Below are 24332 nucleotides of genomic sequence, written 5' to 3' on the forward strand. Positions count from 1 at the left end.
CCCCATAACGGTCACTAAGAGAAATGGTGCGCAATAAGTTGGATATGATATGGAAAAGCAGATATAAGAATGCACGTATAAATAAATCAGTCTCCAGCATAGCAGTCTGACAAATGTTAGCACTGATAGACGCAAAAGGTTCTTAAGACTATGGAAAAGATATACCAAACCTTCTACAGAGGACCATTGGAGATGTAGCCCATAGCCATAACCAGCGGTGGTTGATCAAAAAACCTGGACTCAGCGCCAGCTGATGGATTCACAGACAGACTTTAAAATGATTTGAAAGTCAAAAACAGACCCAGATTTTGTTTCTATTCAAATAGGTTTTTTTCCTCAGTTTTTTTATTTTCCATACATTTTGCATCCTCTAATAAGACACGATACAAAATAATTCTGTATAACTTAGACAACATAATCAACAGACACTGAAAAAAAACAAAACAAAAAAAACCCGAGAACTCTGGCAGGTACACCTTGGGATGAAGGTGGCACAGAGCTGTGATCAGAAATAAGATACACACTACTCGGGGGCAGAAACGGGCTCCGCATCCGGTCCAAAGAGAATTAAAAAAATTAAATAAAAGTTCCTCTTCCAGAGTTCATGGGGTGGGTGTTTGAAAGCCGGACTCTTTGCCAGGAGATAACAATATACCGTATCCATCTCCCGCTCCTTCTCAGGGTGCACATACTCCCTTTTATTGTAGTGCTTTCACACTGTCCTTACAAAGGAATCTCACAGCTTAGGCTCCTTGGCCGTAGGTGTCTGTGTGTGGTTACGGGCGTAGAAGGCTGTAGGGTCACCATGTAGAATAGAGCCAAGTTTTGATAAACAGCAATAAAAATAAACCAGAAAACCTCTGATGTCGGTAGTGTGGATTTCAATTTGTAGAGCAGAGCAAGTCAATGTTAGTGTCCCATATTGAGTGAGATACCCCCTTCCCCCCTGTAATGCAAAACGTGGAGATTTGTCATGGCTGAGAGATTCCTAGTTCCCGGGGTGCCATATGTATGGCTAGTTGGCCCCTACTCTTCCGAAGAATGGTTCCTCCAGCTTATTGGTCACTAGCATGCAGTAAACAATAGGTCACTTCACTGTTCAGAGGTGTGATTCAACGATACATCCAGGAGGCATACTATCTTCTTGTGCTGCCATATTCTGATGGCATAATTTAAAAAAACACAAACAATATAAACCAAAACAATACAATTTTTCCCCTTTGAAAAGTGCTACGTACAGCTGGGTAAAAGCTGTGACAATGGGGAAACAGTGGAGATTTGGGATCAGACTGTGTAGTGTCAATATACAAATTACGTCACTGACTGTTGCCACGTCTCGCTTGGCTTCAGGTCCTCAATGTGCACAAGAATGGAGAGCTACCTGTATGTAACTTACTCTACTACGGATATTTGGGAGTTATGAAAGATAAGTTTACAAGTTGGGTGTGTCAATCTGGTTCATTTGATAAGTCTTCCTGCATTGGTTTAGCAGGACTCTCATTCCGCTATCTAACTCTCCGTCTCTGGCTCTCTGCTTACTGTTCCTACTTTGTCCTCAGCAGATCATAAGTCTGTCCCAGTCACAGGCAGCCCTGCTCTAACATAAACCACACTAGTGGACAGGTCACAGCCCCCTAACAAGTTCAGTGCAGATAGCAGCAGCTACTTTCCATTCTGATTATCTGGATCCAATTAGCTCCTTTCAAAATGAGAGAAAAACCCAGTCATGCAGGAGATGGAGAGTAAATACATGGTGCACATAAGATGGTCAAACGGAGTGCAATACATAACAAGCGCGCTACCAGATATCCGGTTTTGTGGGATTGAAGAAGTTTACTTCCCGTTTTGGGTAAACAAATTTGGGCTGAGAATGTTTTCTGATAAAAAAATAAATAAATTATGGAATACTACTGCAATGCTAAAACCACAGAACACTGGGCTGTGCGAAAGGGTTGCCACCTAGCTTAGCTCCTGTACTTAAAGCTGCATCATCACCCATTAAAAAAAAAGTTTTACTATTATTAGGGTGGGGTTTTTGTGCGAGTGGGAAATTCTATCTGCTGCCTCGGGGGGTTACTAAATGCATCCATTTACCTTCTGCACTCTTAGTCCAGTCAGGAGTCCTGGCTGGCCAATAACTAGAGGCTGTAAGCGGAAGAACCAATGAAAAGATTGAACCTATTGATAACATCCCCCACCCCACAGCCGCTAGCATTAGAATACCATTGATTTGCCATTCAGTACATCAGAATTGGTGCAGAGCCCCGGGAAAGATGGGTGAATGCAGCAGCCCGCAAAGCCCCAACAGGGTGAGGGACACATTCCCATATTATGGCAGGAGACAGTGCAGATTTCCCATAGGGACGCAACACTCTAGAAACCAGTGCACGCAACAGCAATCAGTGGACTAGCCTAGATTCAGAAACAGAGTCGGCTTTAGGGAACATGAGCTGCATTGGTAAACAACATACTGTTCCAATGGAAGAGATGCATTTCTCTTTTGTTCCATAGGGTCGCTAAAAATGCTATGGGCGAATGTGTTGGCCGAGTGCTTTTACTTATTTTTTTCCTTTATGCAGTGATAATGCATCTGACTAAGACACTCAGAAACCTGCAGAAATAACCCACTACAATGATATGGTGAAATGAAAGGGCTATATAGCATAACAGTAGAGTTCAGGTCATGTTACTTCTACTAGAACACTTGTGCATGAAATGTTTGCTGTAAAGTTTATATGTAAACAAAGTTTAATCCAACTGTAAAGATCACCTGTACTGCCAATCAGTCTGGAGTGTCTTTGTCTGACAAGGCTTATGGAACGTTACGCCACATCAGAATAAATCCTCACGTATACAATGGAAAACAAGGCAAGAAGGACTGGAAGTTCTTTGGAGACCAACGGGTTTTCTGAATTCATTTATATAGGGCCGGATTAGATAACCCTAACTTCTCCAGCTGTTTTGGGACACACAAGTGGTGCCGTGTAACTACACAATTGCTGGCACATACAAGGTGACTGCGACAGTGATGATTCTAAGACCTATTATCAACATCTCAGAATTCTTGTGTTCAGCAAAACAGGTGCATCTGGACTATTTTCAAGTTTTCGAGCCGCTGGTCTAACAAATGCTTCCTTCCTTATATGAATGTTATTGCAGGATTTTCTTGAGCTTTTTCAATACATATGGCCATCCAGTGATTGGACCCCATTGCAGAACAGCCAGCTGTAAACAATTTGGCCACATACATGGGAGTCCGATAAGTCATGTCCTCAGACGTCAGGTGCTGCTGACCAAGAGGATATTACAGAGCGTCTGGCCTCTCTCTCCACCCTCCACTTCCAGGGACAATGACCTCACACATACTTAGCTGGAGGTCATCAGTTGACAGACCAATAGGACTCTGATCTGTGAACATGTGGTCATGCACACTCCAAAATAAATAGGCAATTTGAGAACGGGCAGCTAACGTCACACCCCAAAACTTGTGTAATACACGAAAACGGTGCCCTGTCATTGTGCAGTAATTTATATACAGGATTTATCGTTACAGAAACGGTGATTGTGCTGTGTTTACTACTGTCGTGTACTTTAATATACGTCTATTTTTTACAGTGACCAGAGAAAGTACTAAATTAGACATTTTAGACACTTGGAAGACACATTGGTGGAAAGTTAGGTATGGTATAATTAATAAATATTTAGTACAGTCTATTCCCTGACCTATGTGCATAGATCCTCCTTTGCTGGGGCCTAGCCTACCACAAATGGGTATTCCCTTTACTTATAGTCTGTACAGGGCGAGCAGTCCTCTTTATAATAACCACAGTCACTTCTCATTGTACACATATAAGTTATAACCCCACAGCGCTCCGATATAAACCGCATACACGGCGCTGTATGCACTCTACAGTATGTGTTCCGCACTGAGCGCTCTCCATGAAAATATGTTTCATTTCCCTCAGTCCAAAAACTACTCCTAATTAGCGACTCTTATGTAAGCCTTCAAGGAAAAAAATAAATGCACTCAACCATGAAACCGCTTCAATTATGATTTTTTTTTTTTCCTCTCTCTCTCTTTTTTTCCCCTCTCTTTTGCAAATCAGCGAGACGATGTGACCCAGATGTACTGAAACAATAGTGAATGGGTGCAACGCGTGTGCTTTACAGGAACCGGGCCCATCCGCCGGGGCACCTCAGGCAGCTGGCGTGTTTGTCCATAAAATAAATTATCTCCGTAAATAAAAAATAAAAAAAATAAAAAAAAAACAACCTCACAACGCATAATACATCTAAAAGGTGACGTAAAAACAGATGCTCTAAACTGACCCTGCAAAAGGATTATTTTTTCCGGAATAAATTTTTTTGTTCCCAAATTTTTTTTTTTTTGGGTGGGGTGTCCATTTAGAGGAAGAGACACTTTAAAGCGCAGCGAGATTATGACAAGGAGTCTGAAGATGAGGCCCAGAATGTCTCTCCTAATATGATTCTTGTAAGAATATTGCAATCACATCCCTGTAATCAGCAGAGCATGGAGAGCGCTTCCTCCTCAGCTAATATGCTCCCTTCTACATGATGAGTAATCATGTCCTATTAAACAGCGGTACAGGCTGAGGGAACTCAACTATACAAGTGTAATGAAGCCAGCATTCTCTGAGGACAGATTAGCTCCAAGTGATTTGACACATAGCATCATTGGAGCCTCAAACCTGACAAACTCAGTGCCTGCGTGTGATTTATGTGGAGCAGTGCTTGTCAGATGAGAGCAGAGCCTAAGTGTTCTGCTGGGGTAGAGGTGAAATGTGCACATAACTGACAGCTTTCTGCCTCCTTTGTCGTTCTTCCTGCCTCCCAAATGCTAGCGGAGGCTTAGTCTCTTCTCCCCCTTGTCCTGTACTTGGTGCCCCCCCCCCCTTCCCCTGTGTCATTCCTGACTCCTCCCTCTGCGGTGCGAGGGGTGAGTGGTGCTCGAGTCTCCTTTCCACAACGTCCTTTTTGTGTTAGATTAAGGTGGGCATCAGGCCTCCTCCGCCCCCTGTGTTGCTGTTGTTGTTACGATTGTTTTTTCGGGAGAGGTTTGGTGTGGCCATGAGCACAAATTGTTCATCTGGGCAACCGTACTGCAGCAGCAGATCCCGCACCTCGGAGGTCACAGCTTGCTTGGCGTACGCAATTGCCGTGTTCCCGTGGAAGTCCCGTGCCATCACATCAACTCCGTACTAAGGAGAAACAACAGAGACCTAGTGTAAACATACAACGTAAATAATGGCAGGGCCAGCTGGGTGACAGTAGTGAGGCTGAAGATATCCGCACACCGCGGCAGGGCCTACACTGTAATCCAGTGGCTCCCAAATTCAGTCCTTAAGGAACCCTAACGGTTCAGGTTTTAAGGATTTCCATGCTTGTGCACAAGTGACTTCATTAGAACCTGTCAGTAAACCGTGCACAAACAGGGAGATTCTTAAAACCTGGACTGTTAATGTGCCCTGAGCACTGAGTTTGGGAAACACTGCTATAGTTTTAAATGTTACGTAGAATTCTTTTTTTTTTTTTGCTGTTTAAATAAACTTTATTGTTTTGTTGTATGTAATAGGATCAGCAAGTCTCATAGTTCCACACACAACTTGCAGTGTGTTGTACTGTGACCATCTAACCACTGGAGCAGTGTTATAGATACAGATTCCTGGAGCTTATTTTTACACCATACACAATTGCAGCTGATATTGTTGGCTTACAATGTGTGCTTTCAGCCATACAACCTGATCCGCGAAACATGGCAATTTCCCAAGTGTGACCAGACTAGACAGCAGTCTGTACGGCTACCCATGTGGTCGGTCTGGCTCTCACCCGCATACACACACTCAGTAGAAGTAGGGGAGCCTTTCCCGCACTCACCCATATAAGCAGCTGCACAAGTACCACGTTCCCCTTGCGACACGCCAGGTGCAATGATGTGCGCCTGTCCCCTTCACCGCAGGTTTCGTTCACTTCTTCTCGAGAACCGTGCGCGAGGAGGAGGATTACTGTCCTTAGGTCCTCCTCTGCCGTCGCTCTCAGTAGCTGCTGCCCTAAGGGCAGGTCCCGGCAGCTCCGGGGTGCGAGGAAAAGCTTCTGTTCATACTTTGCACGGATCCAGCGTTCCTTTTCCTCCCTGGCAGAAGAAGGACAAAAGGGAAATGTCATGAAATGCATTTATTTACAGCCCACAAAGAAAAACATCTGAATCATGTAGTTCAACGAGTCATTTTAAAATAATCAATCTAATAAAAAATGATTACATGTTTAAGTTAGTTCCGCCAATCATGCATTCAAACACGTTTGTTTATCACCACAAATTTGTCCACTACGGGTACCAGTTGTCTGCCCACATTGTGGAGGCAGCCGCTCTGAGAATGCAGTCTATAATGCCTCTAGGGGTAGGGATGGCCATCGGTGGGTTACCCATCTGCAATGGAAACATCAATGGTTTTCCCTACCGATGGTCACCCCAGTTTTACAATTAATTTGGCTGTGAGCCAATGAGAGCCCGGGGGCGGTACTAAGCTCCATGTCCCGCCACCTTCGGGGAACAGAAAATAACAGTTGTTGCTTGTGTATTATTGATGGTGGGAAAACATCTGGTTCTCCCCCATCGATAGAAAAAGTATTCAACATGTGTCATAGACCATCGATGATTTTGAATCACTGATGGTCGAGGGCCATTCCTATCTAGGAGACAGTGGCAGACATTTAATTCACTAGTAAGCAGTGAGATCACGGACGCACAAAGCGGACTCCATTGTGGTAGGTAATTAAGAACTGGGTTTAACGCAATTCCAACTCTATAACTAAACCAAAGGGTCATCACTCACCCATATTGGTATAAGCAGAGAAATAAAATGATATGGGCACTTATAAATGCCCACTGAGTACCCACAGAATAAAACAAATAAAAGCAGACTCTATTTATAAATGGTGGACATTTTGCATTGGGAAGCATAGGTGGCGTAGTGGTTAGCATTACTGCCTCTCAGTTCTCAGCCCACAAGTTAAAGTTATGGCCAAGGTACTATCTGTGTAGTGTTTGTACGTTCTCCCATGTTTGCATAGGTATCATCCCACACTCTAAAAACATACTGGGAGGTTATTTATTCTGACAACAAAAAACTAACCCTAGAGTGTGTGTTTCCATGTACAGGGAATATAGATTGTAAGCTCCGCTGGCGAAGGGACCTATGTGAATGGCTGGTTTTGCTTCTGTAATGTGCTGCGTGTTATGGTGTTGTACACAAGGTTTTCACCATCTTTAGTTCAGTCTAACTAAACTGTGATGCCCTGGGGTGGTTTGGGGGTCCTCTGCACCCCAGAGGTGAACCCACATAATGTTAGGGACTTGTCCGACGAGGTCACTGTGAAGTAGGTGGGCAGGCTCATATATTGGCCAATATATGCCAAGAACCTCAGATATGATGGTTGTTACACCCTTGTTGCAATATTGTAGTATTGGTGATTAATGGGATGTTCTCTGAATGGGCCTCAGTTCTCAGCGGAATATCGCAGGGATCAGAATTTGGGCCATTGCTGTTTAACATATTCATTAATGACCTAGGAGAGGGACTAGAAAGCAAAGTGTCAATTTTCGCAGACGATACTAAACTATGTAGAGTAATTAATTCAGACAAGGATGTTGAATCTCTACAGAATGACTTATCTAGACTGGAGGTCTGGGCGGATAAATGGAGAATGAGGTTAGACAAATGTAAAGTTATACACTTTGGGACTAAAAACAATCAGGCAGCCTATAAACTAAATGAGGAAAATGTAGGTATAACGGTAGTTGAAAAAGATTTGGGTGTGCTCATCAATAGTAAACTTAGTAGCAGTACGCAATGTCAAAATGCAGCAACAAAAGCAAATAAGGTGTTATCATGCATAAAACGGGGGAATGGAGACAAGGGATGAGAGTGTAATACTGCCACTGTATAAAGCATTGGTGCGGCCACATCTGGAATATTGTGTACAGTTCTGGGCACCTCACCATAAAAAATATATCTTGGAACTCGAAAGGGTTCAGAGGCGAGCCACTAAACTGGTTAAGGGGTTAGAGGCACTGGATTATGAGGAAAGACTTAAAAGGTTAATATGTTTACACTGGAAAAGAGTCGATTATTAATATTTATAAATACATAAAGGGACAATACAAGGATTTATCAAACAATTTGTTTATCAAAAAATCGCTACATAGAAGACCCCTTGAGGTTAGAAGAAAAAAAAATTCATACACAACGGAGAAAAGGGTTCTTCACAGTAAGAGCAATAAGGATTTGGAATTCTCTGCCAGAGAAGGTAGTATTGGTGGATTCAATCAATAAGTTTAAAAATGGATTAGATTCCTAGCTGAAAAAATATCCAAGGATACAGCATTTAATATTATAAAATTATAATAGAGATTTAACTCGATGGACATTTGTCTTTTTTCAACCTCAACAACTATGTAACTAAATCCCAGCAAGGTAGCACATCCCATTATAAGAAGCTATGGTGTGCAGTCCAGGCCCCCTTTCCACAATATATTAAATATACTGTGGGCCTACATTTCCCAGAATGCTCAGAGCTTGGAAATTACAGCCTGCCTTTCCCAGCCTTCAATAGACTCATTTTTGATGTGAGTGGCCAGAGCTCTAATCCCTTTCTCTGTTATTAGGGGACCCCTGATGAGGAGGGCAGGGCTCCGTGTCAGGGCCCCTGGCTGTGTTTACACTCTTGGAGGTAATCTAGTGTCGGGTTAACTTTAATCCGCTTCTAATCCCTCTGTGTAAACAGCTTCCTCAGAGAGTAAATCTGGATTAGCTTTACACGGTTTCCTGTACATGCAGGGCGCCCCTGTAGCGACCCCGTATCTCCCCTGGCCAGGAATCACAATGAGTTGTTAGCACATCACAAGAGAGCTGGGGATATATTACAGGGGGCTGTCCAAGAGTGACCATCAAAGCATTTCACGTGTTTGGTTTTCCATAGTTCTACCTGAGTGAGGTGAATGGCTCTCCGTCTAATCGCTGGCCATTGGCCAATGACATGCACAGGTGGGCTGAAGATTTGCTCTATTGCAACACAGACCTTATTTCATTAACAACACGAAACAGAATAGAAGCCTATGCAGGACTGAAACACCTTATTACACTGTTGTAACGGATTATTGCCTTTATTGTAGCAGAATGTGCTTTTTTTCTCATTGTACGTCTGTATCCTTGGAGGCGGGGGTTTATAATGAGACCACTATCTCGGACAATAGACAGTGAAATATAAGGACACAATTTCTAATTATGGGGCAGATTTAACAACAAGTGATATTCTTGTTATCCCTCGTTACTAATGGTAAATGGTGCTCCAGCCAATCAGCTTCTAACTGTCATTTTCCACACACACGACGGCTAGGAGCCGAGGCTGGAGCACCATTTTTCATTTGTAACGAGTGATAAATCTGCCCCTATGAATTTCTGGCATAAAAAAATGAATAAGAACAAAAAAACAAAACAAAGCAACCATATCATATCGTTCAGTGTGGAGGCACCAATGATGAACGATGCGCGGCCCCGCTCACGTTCATTGTTGGTGCCCCGTCGCTAATGTATGCAGGCCAATATGGACGATCTCGTCCATATTTGCCTGCACTTCTATGGAGCCGGGTGACGGGGGGCGTGAAGAAACTTCACTCCCTCCTGTCACCTCTCCCCTGCCGGGCAGCTTGGCGGCGGGTAGACAAGTGTTTAGGGCCCATTACATAGGAGCTGATTGTCACCTTGCACGTATCACTGGTTTATCACCTCTCCAGGCTTAATACATCTGCCCCAGAGGCTCTTAATGGACAGGCAGCAATCTCATGACAAATGTTTTGGGGATAAAGACTTTTATAGTGTTCTCCTAACTATGGCTGTATACATAATGGAGTTTGCAGAGCTGTGTCATATGTTTATTTAACATATATAAACAGGTTTGATACTAGAAACCACTGTTAGTATTGCTGTACTCGATAGCGTTTTATTAGCATTTTTTCAGAACGCGGTTTCTATTATAGTTCCACTGTTTGAATTTACAAACAGATAAAAGGAACCAGCAATGCCTCTAATAATCTTTTTAATGGTACACACCAACGCGTTTCACATACGTCTAAATGGCTGTAGGCAACACAAACCGACTATGAGAACAATTCCGTTGGTAGCTTCACATGTTTGGTTTCCGCCTGATGTGTAGTTCATGGTCTTCTTTCATTTTTTGCTTGTACCTCATGGAGGCGTGAACAAAACAATGCAAGACTTTATTACTGGCAGTGTGAATACTGCGCATGGAAACAGAACGTTTCTATGGTAACACCTATGCCAATAATGTTCAAATCTCAAACCAAATTCTGTGTTATGTTCTAAAGGGTTTAGTATGAAATACCTACAAACAAAATGCCGACAACAATTGACCGATGGTTAAAATCCCGACAAGGTCAAAATACCAACATTTAAAATACAGACAAGGTCAAAATACAGACCTTTAAAATGTCAACAGGCCAAAAAGTCGACACATTTTTCAAATATTTGGTTTGTATGTCGGCATGGACACCGTTTAAGTGTGCTGCGCTCAACATGCTTCAGGCACGGTGCCTCGTTGCGCTCAGCACGCTATTATATTCCAAAATACAGAAGTTTGGCAGCGCTAAGAAGAAGGGATTGGATAAATGTATTAATAAAAATACATCTCAATTTATTATATTGAACATAAAATACTTATTTCTTAAAAGATAAAGACATTTAGGAGACTTTATCACTCTTCAGTTCCTGTGACCGAGTTTGAACGTCTGGACCAACTCCGGATCCACTACCAACCCAGTTCTGCACTTTAAAAAGGACACCTACAGCACCCACCGTTTACATAATGAGGACCAACTACGCCCACCGTGGACTCTAGCCTATGGAAGCCTTTCCACCTCTAAATACGGTGACCGGTAATTATTTCATTCAGAACTGTGCTGATACTATTGGTATCCTTATTTGGGACTAGTGGACTTTCCTGAGTATTAACAGGAACAGACTACAATCGGTCTAACTGCAAACAATATAATATGAGAACTGAAAAAAGTGTATCCATCTGTTATTCCTGACATATGAGGAGAAAATGTTTTTATCTTTTAAGAAATAAGTATTTTATGTTCAATATAATAAATTGAGATATAATTTTATTAATACATTTATCCAATCACCACTTCTTAGCGCTGCCAAACTTCTGTATTTTGTGTTCTCTTCAGGAGTGACCCTCCTGTTATCTTAGCAGCTGCTTGGTGCACCGATCTCATAAAAAGCGCCTGCTTCTTCTTGATAGAAGGTTTTTTTTCCACTAGTATATTCCCCCTCCAGGTCCACGGGGATGGTAAAGTATGAACAAGTCGGCTTCAATTAAAAAAATCATGAAAAACTCATGTATTTGACTGTTGACATTTTAAATGTCGGTATTTTGACAATGTCGGTATTTTGTTCATCGGTTAATGGTTGTTGGGATTTTGACAGTCGGGATTCTGATTGTAGGTAAATTGACCGCATCCTGTTCTAAGGGGCAGCTTTGATTCCACGCAAGTGCAATTGCAGCTGATTTACGCTAGATCCTCCATAGGCTGCAAACAGAAATCAGCTAGAGTGCCACAGTGGGCCCGATTCTGAGTCGGCCACTATTACCTGCAGCCGCGGCTCTGTGCTCACTTTCATATGCTAATGGGACAATCGGTCAAACTAATTAGCAAATTTGTGCGCCTGAGAGTGCAAACCTATCTCGCCCATCTGCAGTTACAGTAACTCCTTATTAGTATCAGCTCCATGTGCAAGAGATCTGTCTGAAACAGGTGTCCCTTATACAAATGCGACTCAATTACAGAGATGGAGATACAGGTCCTCCAGATATAGCCGCTTAGTGCTCGCTGCCCAGTTACCGCCTGGAAATACTTACTTCCCGCTGGTGTCCATCTGCACCAGATGCCCAGTTCTTTTTACTGTCACTTTATGTACAGCTGCTACACTACCCTCAACTCTGCCTTCTGGTCTATCCTGCGTGATGCCCTCGGCCTATCTGACCACTGCCTCGTCCACCTACTCCCTACTATACACAGAAGCTGAGAGCGGTTAAGCCTGTCGTCAAGAGTGTTACGAAATGGACCAACGAGGCTAAGATGAAGCTCCAGGCCTGCTTCGACTGCACCGAATGGGGGGGGGGTCTTCGAAGCTTCGACAACCGACCTGAACGACCTGACAGACACTGTCACATCCTACATCAGCTACTGTGAGGACATGTGTGTTTACTTACCAAGACTTACCGCATTTACAACAACAAGCCCTGGTTCAACGCCCAGCTCAGGCAACTTTGCTGGGCCAAAGAGAAGGCCTATAGCAGCGGTGACAGAGCACTATACAACTGAACTAGGAACTCTCTGATTAAAGAAATCAGGCTAGCATAAAAGCGGTTCTCGGGCAAGTTGACAAACGACCTCCTTCAATGGCCCCGTATCTGTATGGAAAGGAATGCAATCCATAAGCAACTACAAGAAAACATCGAAGTCCACCACGCACCAAGACCTAGCAGACGAGCTGAACCACTTTTATTGCAGGTTCACAAAAGAAGTCCCCTGCGACCCAATCAATCACCTCTACGATGTTCCAAACTGCAAGTCGCCCAAGAAGAGGTGGAGGCACTGTTCAAAAGGGCCAAACCCAGGAAAGATCCGGGTCCTGACGGAGTGTCACCATTTGCCCTGAGAGCATGTGCTGGTCAGCTTGGCCCCCATATTCACCAAGATTTACAACAAATCGCTGGAGCTACAGAAAGTCCCTTCCTACCTCAAAAGGTCCACTGAAACCCTCTATCACGAACCTGAACGACTACAGGCCGATAGCACGGACGTCTGTGGTCATGAAAACGTTCAAGCGTCTGGTTTTGAATCACCTGAAAACTGTGACTGGTCCCCAACTGGACCCCGTACAGTTCGCCTATCAATCGAATTGGTGTGTCAAGGATGCAGTCAACCTTGGCCTGCACTACATTCTACAGCACCTAGACGGTACCTACACGAGGGTCCTGTTTGTCGATTTCAGCTTGGACTTCAATACAATCGTCCCCAGCAACCTCCACTCCAAATTAATTTGCCTAGGGGTCCCAGAAGCTACCTATTCTTGGATAGTAGACTTCTTGACAGATAGGACACAGGTGGGGGAATTCACCTCTCAAGCGCGGTCCATTAGTACAGGGGCCGTCAGGGCTGTGTCCTCTCACCCCTGCTCTTCTCCCTTTACACAAATGACTGCACAATGATGAGGCACAATCAGTAAAGATCATCAAATTCGCAGACGACACCACCGTCATCTGCCTCATCAAGGACGGGGACGAATCTGCTTATAGACGGGAAGTAGACCGGTTGGCCCAGTGGTGCAGCCACAACAACCTTGAGCTCAATCCCCTCAAAACGGTCATGATGATAGTGGACTTCAGGAAGAAGTCGGCTAGTGCACCTCCGTTAACGATTGCAGACAGTGTGGTATCGCTGGTGGACTCCTTCAAGCTCCTAGGGACCACAATCTCCCGGGACCTTAAATGGGAGTCCAACGCTGACGCCACTGTCTGGAAAGCGCAGCAGAGGATGTTCTTCCTCAGGCAACTAAGGAAGTTCAACATCCCACAGAAGCTTCTGCTCCGCGATTGTGGAGTCGGTATTGTGCTCCTCGATACTTGTATAGTATGGCTCTGCCAGCGCGAGGGACAGATGCAGGCTCCAAGAGGTGGTCAGAACCGCAGAGAAAATATTCGGGACCGACCTTCCCTCAGTCCAGGACCTGTACCTGTTCAGAGCTAAAAAAAAAAAAAAAGTGGGCAACGAAGAAAGTAAAGGACCAGCTACATCCCAGTCACAGCATGTTTAGCTTGCTTCCTTCAGGCAAGCGTTACAGGGCCGTCTCCGCTGGGTCCACCAGAAGCCTCAAAAGTTTCTTTCCCCAACCAGTCTGCCTGCTGAACTCCTGAACATTGGACTGACTAGACGTACATGTAACTCACTTGTGTCCCTACAGTATACCTATCTGTATGACTTTACTTGCCCCCACCTGCTTATCTGTTACCTACTCTTATGTTGTATAGCAAACCAAAGACAAATTCCCAGTATACGCAAGTATACCTGACCAATAAAGCTGATTCTGATTATTGCTATCGATACAGCAGGTCGCTTGCAGCGGGTGATACTTGTTGGAACAAACTGAATTTTTCTGTACGTGGCAAACAAGCTATAACATTTATGCAGGAATCTGTTCCATTATTTACTGTTTTTTTCCCCAAAAAGATTTTATTAAATAATGAAAAGAATCCCAAAACTACAGTAATAAAGTTTGTCAGGGTTACTGCTGCGTGCGTAGGTAAATACATCACCTGTGGCTGGGACGGGGGTGGGGGCCTAGCTGCAAGGAATGTGGTCCCAGTGCCATCCTGCCTACAGCACACAGGAACCGGGAGGAAGAAGAGTCGGAAGAGGGGTTGGAGACAATGTAAGGGGGGAATCTCTCTCTGCAGGGGGAGACCCTGGTCTATGGCACAGGAAGTGCTTTAGCAGATGGCTGGCTGGGGGCTGCATGCTTTCTGCACTGGGCTAGGTTGCTAAGGGTGGAGGGATAGGAATTGTGAGTGTCTACATGCTACAGTAAGCAGCAGGAAAGTATAGGAGGATATATATATATATATATATATATATATACATACATACACACACACAAAACTGCCAAACACACAAAATATATGTTTTATTTCTTTAATAATAAACACAATTAAGAAAAGGAGTATGTGTGTGTGTGTATATATATATATATATATATATATATATGTATATACACACACATAGAGAGAGAGAGAGAGAGAAACATACACACACATATATTACATACAAAAGAACAGGCACTAAAAATAATTATTAGAATGAACTTGCCTGGGTGCCTACCATACATATAGGGGGTGTCACTTCATGACTTGGTGATTTAATAAATACAAAATGGTTACAGTGCCCAACATTTCAGTGTCTTATCTAAACTGTCGTCAGGGATAAAAAGTTTAGATAATAAACCGAAATGTTGGAAACTGTACCTGCTTTTTACTTCTAGAATTACCAAGTCCTGGAAAGCCACATCCTACTGGAGTGATAATACATGTGTATTATCAAAGCAGCTGGTGGATGCACCACAACTGAAATCCCCATCAGCTGTTGAAATATCTAGGCGTGCGTCCCTGGGATTTACATGGATCTGTCTTACTATGTTAATACGCTGGACATCTTCACGATGATGATAACATGTATAACTCATGGTAAGCAGACCGTGTAATAAACACCAATGAGGACCCAGAAAATGGGACATCAGTCAGGTAGCAGTGTATAAACCACCTAGATAAACTCAATAGTACAAAAAGCAATGGAATACCGAAAAGTGGATGCAGACATTACAGCCCGATGAATCATCTGGCACCACGCTCACGACAAAAAGACGACTTGGCTTAGGACAGTCATTTCTTAAGATCCCGACAGCCGGCAAATTAACTGTATCCCCTTTAGGGGTTCGGTATGATTTACCGGCTGCCGACCGTCAATATACCCACAGAGGCATCTCGGGCCGCCAGTATGCCAGCAGCGGGGCGAGCGCAAAGAGTCCCCTTGCGGGCTCGCCTCAGGTTCTATTCCCACTCTATGAGTGTCATGGACACCAACAAGTGGGAATAGCCACTCTGCACCAGGATTCCGGATGTCGGCATTGTCGGGATTCCGGCATCGGTAAACTAACTGCATCCCCTTTAGAAAGCCAGGTGAATACTAATGGCTACTTAATGGTAAGAAGTGATCATCCTCACCCCAATGTTTGCCAGACATTAGGGGTAACCGCATCCCCATCTACAGAGCACGTGTGGCCACCCAATGTTGGATCAGCATGACACTGACACTGGCTGCTCAGTCATTACGACTAATCTGGAATAGTGCCCGACAGTGTCTTACACCATCATCAAGCCGCCATCCGTGCTGGTACTTACTAACGAGGGAATGGTGCTGGTCCCTCCTGTGCCATTCCAGACCTGATGCCGCCGGCCGCGCTGGCCCAATGCCCTAGTAATGGGCTTATACTGCTGTTTCCATATGCTTGTCCCGAACATTATACACAGTATAAACATAATATATATTTATCTACCTATGTATTAGATTTATTCTGTGAGTAGAAATATATATACACACACACACATATATATATATATATATATATATATATACACACACACACACACACACACACACACACACACACGTATATACATATATAATTTATTCTAAAAAAAATTTTTTATGTGGCACCACATGTGCATAAAAAGGAAACTGTACGATCAAGACAAGAAAAGAGTGACTTACACTACAGAATATTGCAGGATATGGACAAGGTTTAAAAACATTGCTGCTTCAGCTGTCATAATGCACAGATATGTAGTGACGGTAGAACCCACGTTCTAGGTGCAGTTACAGGCAGTGGGGAGGAGAGGATAGTATAGGTGAGGGAAGGAAAAGCGCACACGCACACATGTGTGTATATAATTTATTTTCTTACAAATGCCTGCACATGCACACGTAACACTGGGCCCCAGAAAGCTTACTAGTTACACACAGGACTGGTCAGCAGATGATCTGCATGACCAGGAGCAGCTGTAATAAGTAGAGTGATTTGTAATATGTGTAAGAGTAGTCCAGTGTCTGTGTTATATTGATGTGCCGCTGACAACACTCGGCGCCTGCCCTGCAGCACTCCGCAGCTCACTTACAGAGCACGCAGGGAGGTGGGAGGAAGCTGTGGATTTATGTACTAACAGGCGCTCTGCACATAAATATCCCAGAGGTGCCTGATCAATAGAATCAGTGTTTTGCCAACCTGCGGAATGTTTTATGGAGCTCCGAGAACAGCAGAGGCATTGATGATAAAATAAAGCCAATCTATTAGCCTTATTATGAGATGGTCGGGGTCCTCTGACACATGTACACGCTCAGTGGCTGCTACAGATCAGAGACAATACCTGCGCACTATAGGGCCACACGTTACACAGACCGAGGATACCGACTACACAGTGTGAGGCGTACAGCAGTGTATATCACTCGCAGCCAAGGCGGCAGTTACTCATAAATCCAATGAGTAGAACAAATGGAAATACACAGGAGAGATTACTATACTGCAACCAAATTAAGAAAAATAGAGATGTACAAAATAAATAAACGGATTACTCGCCTACGATTAGCTGAAGACTGCTCCCACATACTGGGAGCACATTAGCAGTCCAGGATTTAAGGATAGCCTTACTAGAGCACAGGTGATTTAAATTAGTACCTCTGTTATTTTGATTTTAACCATCTGTGCTCAAGCATGGATATCCTTAAACTCTGGACAGTTTGTGTACCTTAATGACCCTGGGTGGAAAACACTGCTATATTTAGAAGGGACAGAACAGGGAAAGCCCACATAATATAGCTGCTTATCGGCCAACAGATTCGATGTCTCTCTGCTTTATTTCTCCTTGTCTAGGTGTCTCGGCTGAGTAGCAGATCCTTGTGCCTACTACTTTCTAAAGGACTTCTTTGCACCCTTCCCTATCTGGGGAAACTGGGTGCTCATCGCAGACTTTTATTCTTCTACTCCAGCCCCCCTCCCCCGATAGTCCCCAGCAGAGTGGGAGGCTGCGAGGAATCTCTGCGGCATTACAGAGAGAGGCAGAGAGAGAGAAGGAGAGCGCAGGAAATTGGGCAGCTCGTTAGCAAAGCGCAGAACCAATCAGGACAAAATTATGCAGTCATGTAAGAAATAATATCTATTAGGCTAATTTAATCAGTGCATACTTTACAGATGGATTAGAATGCAGAATCCAATTATATCAGACATTGCGGCTACACTGGACTTGCAGCCCCTTGTGCGGGAGAAGGGGACAAAGGTAGGGGGGGGGGGGGAGGCAAAGGCTGGGGTCTGTAACACACGGTCAGAGGACAGTCACCGCATGGTATTAATATTAACCCCTTCATGCTCTAGTTCTGCAATACGTGCGCTCCACCGTAATCCAGAGACATGAAAGATACGAACATCCTCAATAACAGATAATCCTTTATTAGGGAAGGTAGGGCAGTAATGAAGCCAAGGATCACTTTAATGCACATATACTGGATGTGCTCAATCACAATGTATTATAATGTCACTACAGAACGTGCGACTACTACAAAAACCAGCAGTAGTTCCCCAGAAGCCGCAATATAAACGGTGGTACGCGCAGCAATCTGGCCACACACAAGTAGCGGGAAAGGGGGAGTATGAATGACGATCTTGTACTTCCTGCAGATGTGCCAGGTTCCGCTGTGCTTCATCTGTGACTTTGTACATATTTAAAGTTAATTCTTGTGCAGATAAAGTCGCTTCCCGGCGTCTCTGGTACACGGTGAGCGCTGTTTCGCTGCCTCGGTGATGGGAATAAGTCACTATGCTACACCGTACAGTGGGGCTCAGTGGCACCAGGCATCTCGTGCCGTATGGCGTATTGTGTACGAGGACACATCTGTACATGCTACGTCTGCTACATGGCAATTTAGCTATGTTCACAGCAGTCCAGTATAAAATGGCCAGGATACCAGCTGTGAATTGTGGTAGTACTGATCATCAGGGAGATGGCATTTATCGCATCAAAAATTAATATACCCAAATTCATATATTCAAATTAAATTAGCCTTAAAAGTGTATTATTATTATTATGCTTTATTTTTATATCTACAACATATTTTGCAGTGCTGCACAATACACATCACCAATTAACTACGCAGGAGATAATTCATCTAATCTACTCAGGCCTAATCCAATAAATTTAGATGGTTCTGGGTGGGTGGAAGAGCCTGGTATAAAGCCCATTCTCACCTTTCTACTGGATAATTTATGAAACGAACAAAGCTTGCAGTACAGAAAGCCACCACCAGGTGGCTCCTCCTTCACTCACTGAAAAATTCAGCAGCAGATTTAATCGGTCACTTCCCAGACAGGAAAATAAATGGACTGGACAAAGTTCACATTTGATTTTCGACTTGTTTCTTCTTAGCACCGTATTTATTTTGGTCTATACAAAGATTATTACATTGAGTCATCACCATTCATAGCCGGAAGCCACTTTTCATTACTTCAGCACCCTTAACGTATAAGCCGTTATTTGTCTTATGGCTACAGCAATGAGTGATGGTGGGTACTTGTGTGGCTTTCCGGAACACATTCACTGACGCTACGCCATAATACTGAACACACAGGACCGGATTCGGAGTCAGACGCAGTACCAAAAGCGGACGCATCCCGCTAATATGCGCAAACTGCGAATGTGTCACATCATGGACAGGAGACAGTTCTGCTCTCTGCAATGACTGTGATGTGCCATTGGCAACTCCACACACCGATGTTGCCAAATTTCCCCTCATATTCTCACATTACGGACACACATTGGCGATAACCGAATTCTGCTATAACATTAAAGGGGAGATGTATCAAGTGTTGGAGAGAGATACAATAGAGAAGTTGCCCACTGCTGTTATAGATAAATGACAGAAGCTTTGGGCAGCTTCTCAACTTTATCTCTCTTCAACGCTTGATACATATCACCCTTAATAGTGCACTTTTATCTCCTTGGTTACAGACACATTTTCGATTTAAATAAACTGTATGTTGGTACAGCTTAAGAACCTGAAGGAGGAGCGACTTGGGAATACGCTGAGAGAGGAGGCTTTCTGTAAATAGGACACTACGCCTCTCTATACAGATCTTACTTACACTACTTAATAGGAGACCCAGCTCCAGTAGTCACAGCAGGAGCTCTATTGGGGATACATTCCCTTAACTAGTATGGTGTAAGATCGTTTTATTCTGTATGTGGGGGTGGTACTGCGTTGCAGCAGTCCCTGGTTTGTCAGTGTCTAGTCCCATTACGGAAGTTCAGTACAAAAGCAAGCTGTGTACACCCAGTCCCCGCCAAGGCCCTGCGACCGATCCCTTTAAATATTGCAATGCATCAGTGTTTCATGCCCTTTAATGATGCACCCTGACATGAGTAAACTGCTATATTGCTCTGTGTGTGTGGCCAGGGCGCTATCCAACAGCAATCAGTCTGGTCCTTTTCAGCCAGGCCTGTAAATGTGATTGTCAGGTGACGCTTATGTAGTCACTTCCAGCTGCAGTTGCAGACTCCGGCGTGTGATCAGCCCGTGCGCTGAACAGCCAGATGTCCAATTCAGGCAGCCATATGTGTCACCAAATTGGAAAGTGATCCTGTCACTTGAGCCGAACAGCAGGAAACGGCTTGTGTTTGGCTGTCTTTAGACTTGTTCCCCTATCAGTGGCATCTCTGTGACACATCGACACTAGCAGTGACACACAGATGTGTCCTAACACAACGGCACAGGAAACAGTCACAACACAAAGGGGGAGGCGTATCAAAGTTCGGAGAGCGATAGAGAGGACAGAGATAAAAGTACCAACCCGTCAGCTCCTAACCGTCATTTTACAGGCTGTTTTTGAAAAATGACATGAGCTGATTGGTTGGAACATTTATTAGTCTCCGAGGCTTAGTACATCTCACCACGCTCGTTCCTACGTTCTCAAACATACAGGTAGATGTTCTGTATTAGAATAGAGATTTGCTGGTGGGTATTTCGCTGTGTCAGGTGTAATAATCTGATAGCAGTGAAAAGACTGTATTATTGTGCAAGAGGTGAGGAGTTAAGTGCCCTAGAGTACAGTACGTTACAAGTCAGGACGAAAATCTTCTCGCACGTAGGGGCTTTCTCATTACGGACACTGTGCTGGAATTAATCAAGGTGAAAATTGCAATCAATCTCCCACTGAGAGGAACGGCTGGCATACTGTGCCACGTGATATAGAGCCTAGTAAAACAAAATAGGTAGTGGAAAGCCTAGGTGGGCATGCTAAGTCTACTTACAAGTGTTCCCGAGGGCACAGGCAAAGAATCGGAGAGATAAAGGAATTCTCATTTCCGCAGCTGTTGGTGCCCTATAAAGTTCTCCCCAGTCCAAGGGCCAGCCCTGTCTGTGGCCATCTCATATACGGAGGCAGAAATGACAGCATGGCGCCATCAATATCAGTGTTGGATGAAATAAAATGCACTGTTCCTTTCCTGCTCCCGTTATTAGCAAATCCAGTGTCCTCATAAAGGGTGTTATTCAGTTGCTAAATAAGTAAAAATTGCTAAGGACGAAATCGCACGCTGGGGGCCGTCCCCGTCATATATAGCGCCGCCCTGCGTTGCGATCGCAATTATATTGCAAATGCATTGCAGGAACCCAAACAGAGGACTACCCTCTGCATATGCAGGAAACGCAGGTGACACCATCGGGCCTCCCTGAAAACAGCCATGACATGCCTGCATTTCCTGCTCCACCCCCCCCCCCCCCCCCCCAACGCCCTCTGCCTGTCAATCAAATTGCAATCACACACGCCCTGCGAACAGCCAAATCGGCCGATCTGCATTTCTCGCAGCAAAAGCGACCACCTCTGAATAAGGCCTCAAGTGCTCAGTAATTGAGGCCTTATTCAGAGGTGGTCGCTTCTGCTGCGAAAAAAGCAGTGCGCGGTCGCAGACACTAGGGAAGCCTCCTGCCGGTGCAGCCCGGATGCGACGGCGGGAGTCCTGCCGCCATTTTTTCGATCAGAGCGGCTGCATGTGACGACATGCCCCCACTTTTCCCTGCACCGGTTTGTGAACACCGCCCGCCCAGCAAACGCCTCTGGACAGGACCTGTGCGTGTGTGCTGCAACCTCATCTCGGAAATTGCGGTCGCGGCCAGAAAAAGGCCCTAAATTTGCAAAATAAAAAAGTGTGAATTTAGTGTGGATCTGTTTCTTTCTGTGTGTATATATTTGTGCAACTTCTGCTTTTACTGTATATTTAGGCCCAGATTTATGAAGCCTAGGAGAGGGATAAATAGCACAGCGATGAAGTACCAACCAATCAGCTCTAACCTGTCATTTTTCAAACACAGCCTGTGACATGGCAGTTAGGAGCGGATTTGCTGGTACTTTATCTCCGCGCAATTAATCACTCTCTAAGCCTTGATAAATCTGGGCCTTAGGGGGTCATTCAGAGTTGATCGCTAGATAAAAATGTTCGCAGCGCAGTGATTAAGTGAAAAAGCAGCACTACGGTGCAATGCGCACGCACAACGTACTTTCACAACAGCCGATGTAGTTTTACACAAGATCTAGCGAGGCTTTTCATTCGCAATGACCGCCACAGAGTGAGTGACAGGAAGAGGGCGTTTCTGGGTGTCAACTGACCGTTTTCAGGGAGTGTTCGGAAAAACGCAGGCGTGGCTGGGAGTGTTTGTGACGTCAAATCCGGAACTGAACAGTCTGAAGTGATCGCAAGCGCTGAGTAGGTCTGGAGCTACTCTGAAACTGCACAAATTTTTTTTTGTAGCCGCTCTGCGATCTTTTCGTTTGCACTTCTGCTAAGCTAAAATACACTCCCAGAGGGAGGCGGCTTAGAGTTTGCATGGCTGCTAAAAACTGCTAGCGAGCGATCAACTCGGAATGATCCCCTTAGTACGGCAAGATAGTGTGTGTGTGTGGTCAATACAATTGCATTAATTCCGTGATGTTGATAATGCAACAATGTGGAAGCAACAGCAACTCAAATCTCCCCAATTACACCCCAAAATTGTGGACTTTGTATTGTGAATTAAAGTCTGTACTTTTGTGCAGCTTATGGATGGATGGGCACACTTCCTCTCAGAGGCCAGTCAACTTGCTCATAGAGGGATCCACCCCTTAGCGCGGATCCAGCTTTTTGTCTATATACTTCGTAAGGATTGGGCATTTACCCTCTTCCCCATCCAACTGAACATTCCCCATTGCCTGGTGTGTCGGCGACAACAAAGGGTTAACACCCCATACTGAGCCTGTGAGTCCCCTCCCCACGCACGTAGCATCTGCTGCCCCTAGACAATCCAGCTGTCCAAACTTTATTGGCAGCAAAATGTCAGATCTGCGCGACAAGCACACGGGCAACAATCACATGAAATCACGCCAACATGCATGACAAACGGGCACAGGCAGTGCTTCCTAGTTTCAGCACAGCAACGGGGGCACGCTGTTCCGGCACAGCCCGTCTGACTCTAATACACCTTGAGTTGCAATTAGTGGCCCTGTCATTTTCGGCCGCTGCTGCCAATTAATTAAGCCTGTCAAACGGAAAAACAGCGGCAGTCACAAGATAATTAATATCGGGAGAGACGCGGCAGCTCGGAGCTGCGAGAACGTACCCTGGAGAAGAGGAGAGGAGGAAAGACAAATAGAATCTGGAAGAGAAACGCAAAGAGAGAGACAGAGACTGGGAGAGAGAGAGACAGACAGTCCAGGGATCGAGGAGAGACTGCAGAGGAGAGGCAAACCAAGCACGCCAAGATAGTAAACGGGAGGGGGGGGGGGGGGGAGATATATGGAGAATAAATATTGTTGAAAACCCCCCCAATGTGTAGTGTATTATGCATTACTGTGGAAAGAGAATAAAAGCGACATGTCGGGCTCCAGGAGACTGCATAGAGAGGAGTTGTGTAGAGAAGAGTGAGACTGTGCAAGCCAACACAATGTGAAAGGAGAGATTGGGACCAGCAAACTGGCAGAGAAGAAAGTTAAACTGCCCTTGTTCTAATTGTTAAATTTGATGGTCCGTGGAGGGGGAAGGGGGAGAACGCTCTGATTAAAAGCTCCCCACGAGCCCGGCAGCCTCTTGCAGTCTGGGCAGCTGCAGTGTCAGAGCTGGGGAGCTTATTCATATCATTAAGCCCCAGAGAACTTAATTGAAAGAAGAGCCAGGCCTGGACCTTGACACGCAGGAGGTCAGAGTAATTGCTGCCGGACATATTTAACATTAAGATAATCAGCCTATTAATTACCCTTCGGATCATTAAATCAGCCAGTTGCAAAATGAAATTCCTGCCTCTATTACTCAGCTGAGAGACCACAGGGCCTCCACTCACCATCTATCAGTTTGAGGCTGAGCCAGCGAGAGAGAGAGGGGGGTGGGGAGGAGGAGAGAGAGAGTGCCGGGAGGAGAGAAGAGACAGGTGAGTGAGGAGGCGACGGGAGAGAACCTAGAAGAGGAGAGGTGATGTGGGGCACAAGACTCAATGATGGGAGTATACAGGTGACGTGAGATGTATGGCGGATAGAAGGTAAGGCATACTAAACTGCTAACAGCCTATCCTCTCTTTCCAGCACTGGAGACACGAGACCTCAAAT

At 44.8% G+C, this 24332-nt stretch overlaps 1 protein-coding gene across 7 annotated transcripts in view; it reads right to left on the reverse strand.

Moving 5' to 3' along the window:
* Window positions 1–306: 306 nt before the first annotated feature.
* Window positions 307–24332, reverse strand: part of AGAP1 (ArfGAP with GTPase domain, ankyrin repeat and PH domain 1) — a 636024-nt gene continuing 611998 nt past the window's right edge. For all 7 annotated transcript variants that reach the window (XM_063933229.1, XM_063933230.1, XM_063933228.1 and 4 more), the window contains 2 exons: window positions 5896–6151; window positions 307–5219 (listed from right to left, as the gene is read on the reverse strand). In XM_063933229.1, the coding sequence (XP_063789299.1) occupies window positions 5001–5219; window positions 5896–6151 (475 nt within the window). In that variant the 3' untranslated portion in view covers window positions 307–5000. The remainder of the gene's footprint in view (window positions 5220–5895; window positions 6152–24332) is intronic.

Source organism: Pseudophryne corroboree, chromosome 7 (genome assembly GCF_028390025.1).
Source record: "Pseudophryne corroboree isolate aPseCor3 chromosome 7, aPseCor3.hap2, whole genome shotgun sequence".
Taxonomy (NCBI): domain Eukaryota; kingdom Metazoa; phylum Chordata; class Amphibia; order Anura; family Myobatrachidae; genus Pseudophryne; species Pseudophryne corroboree.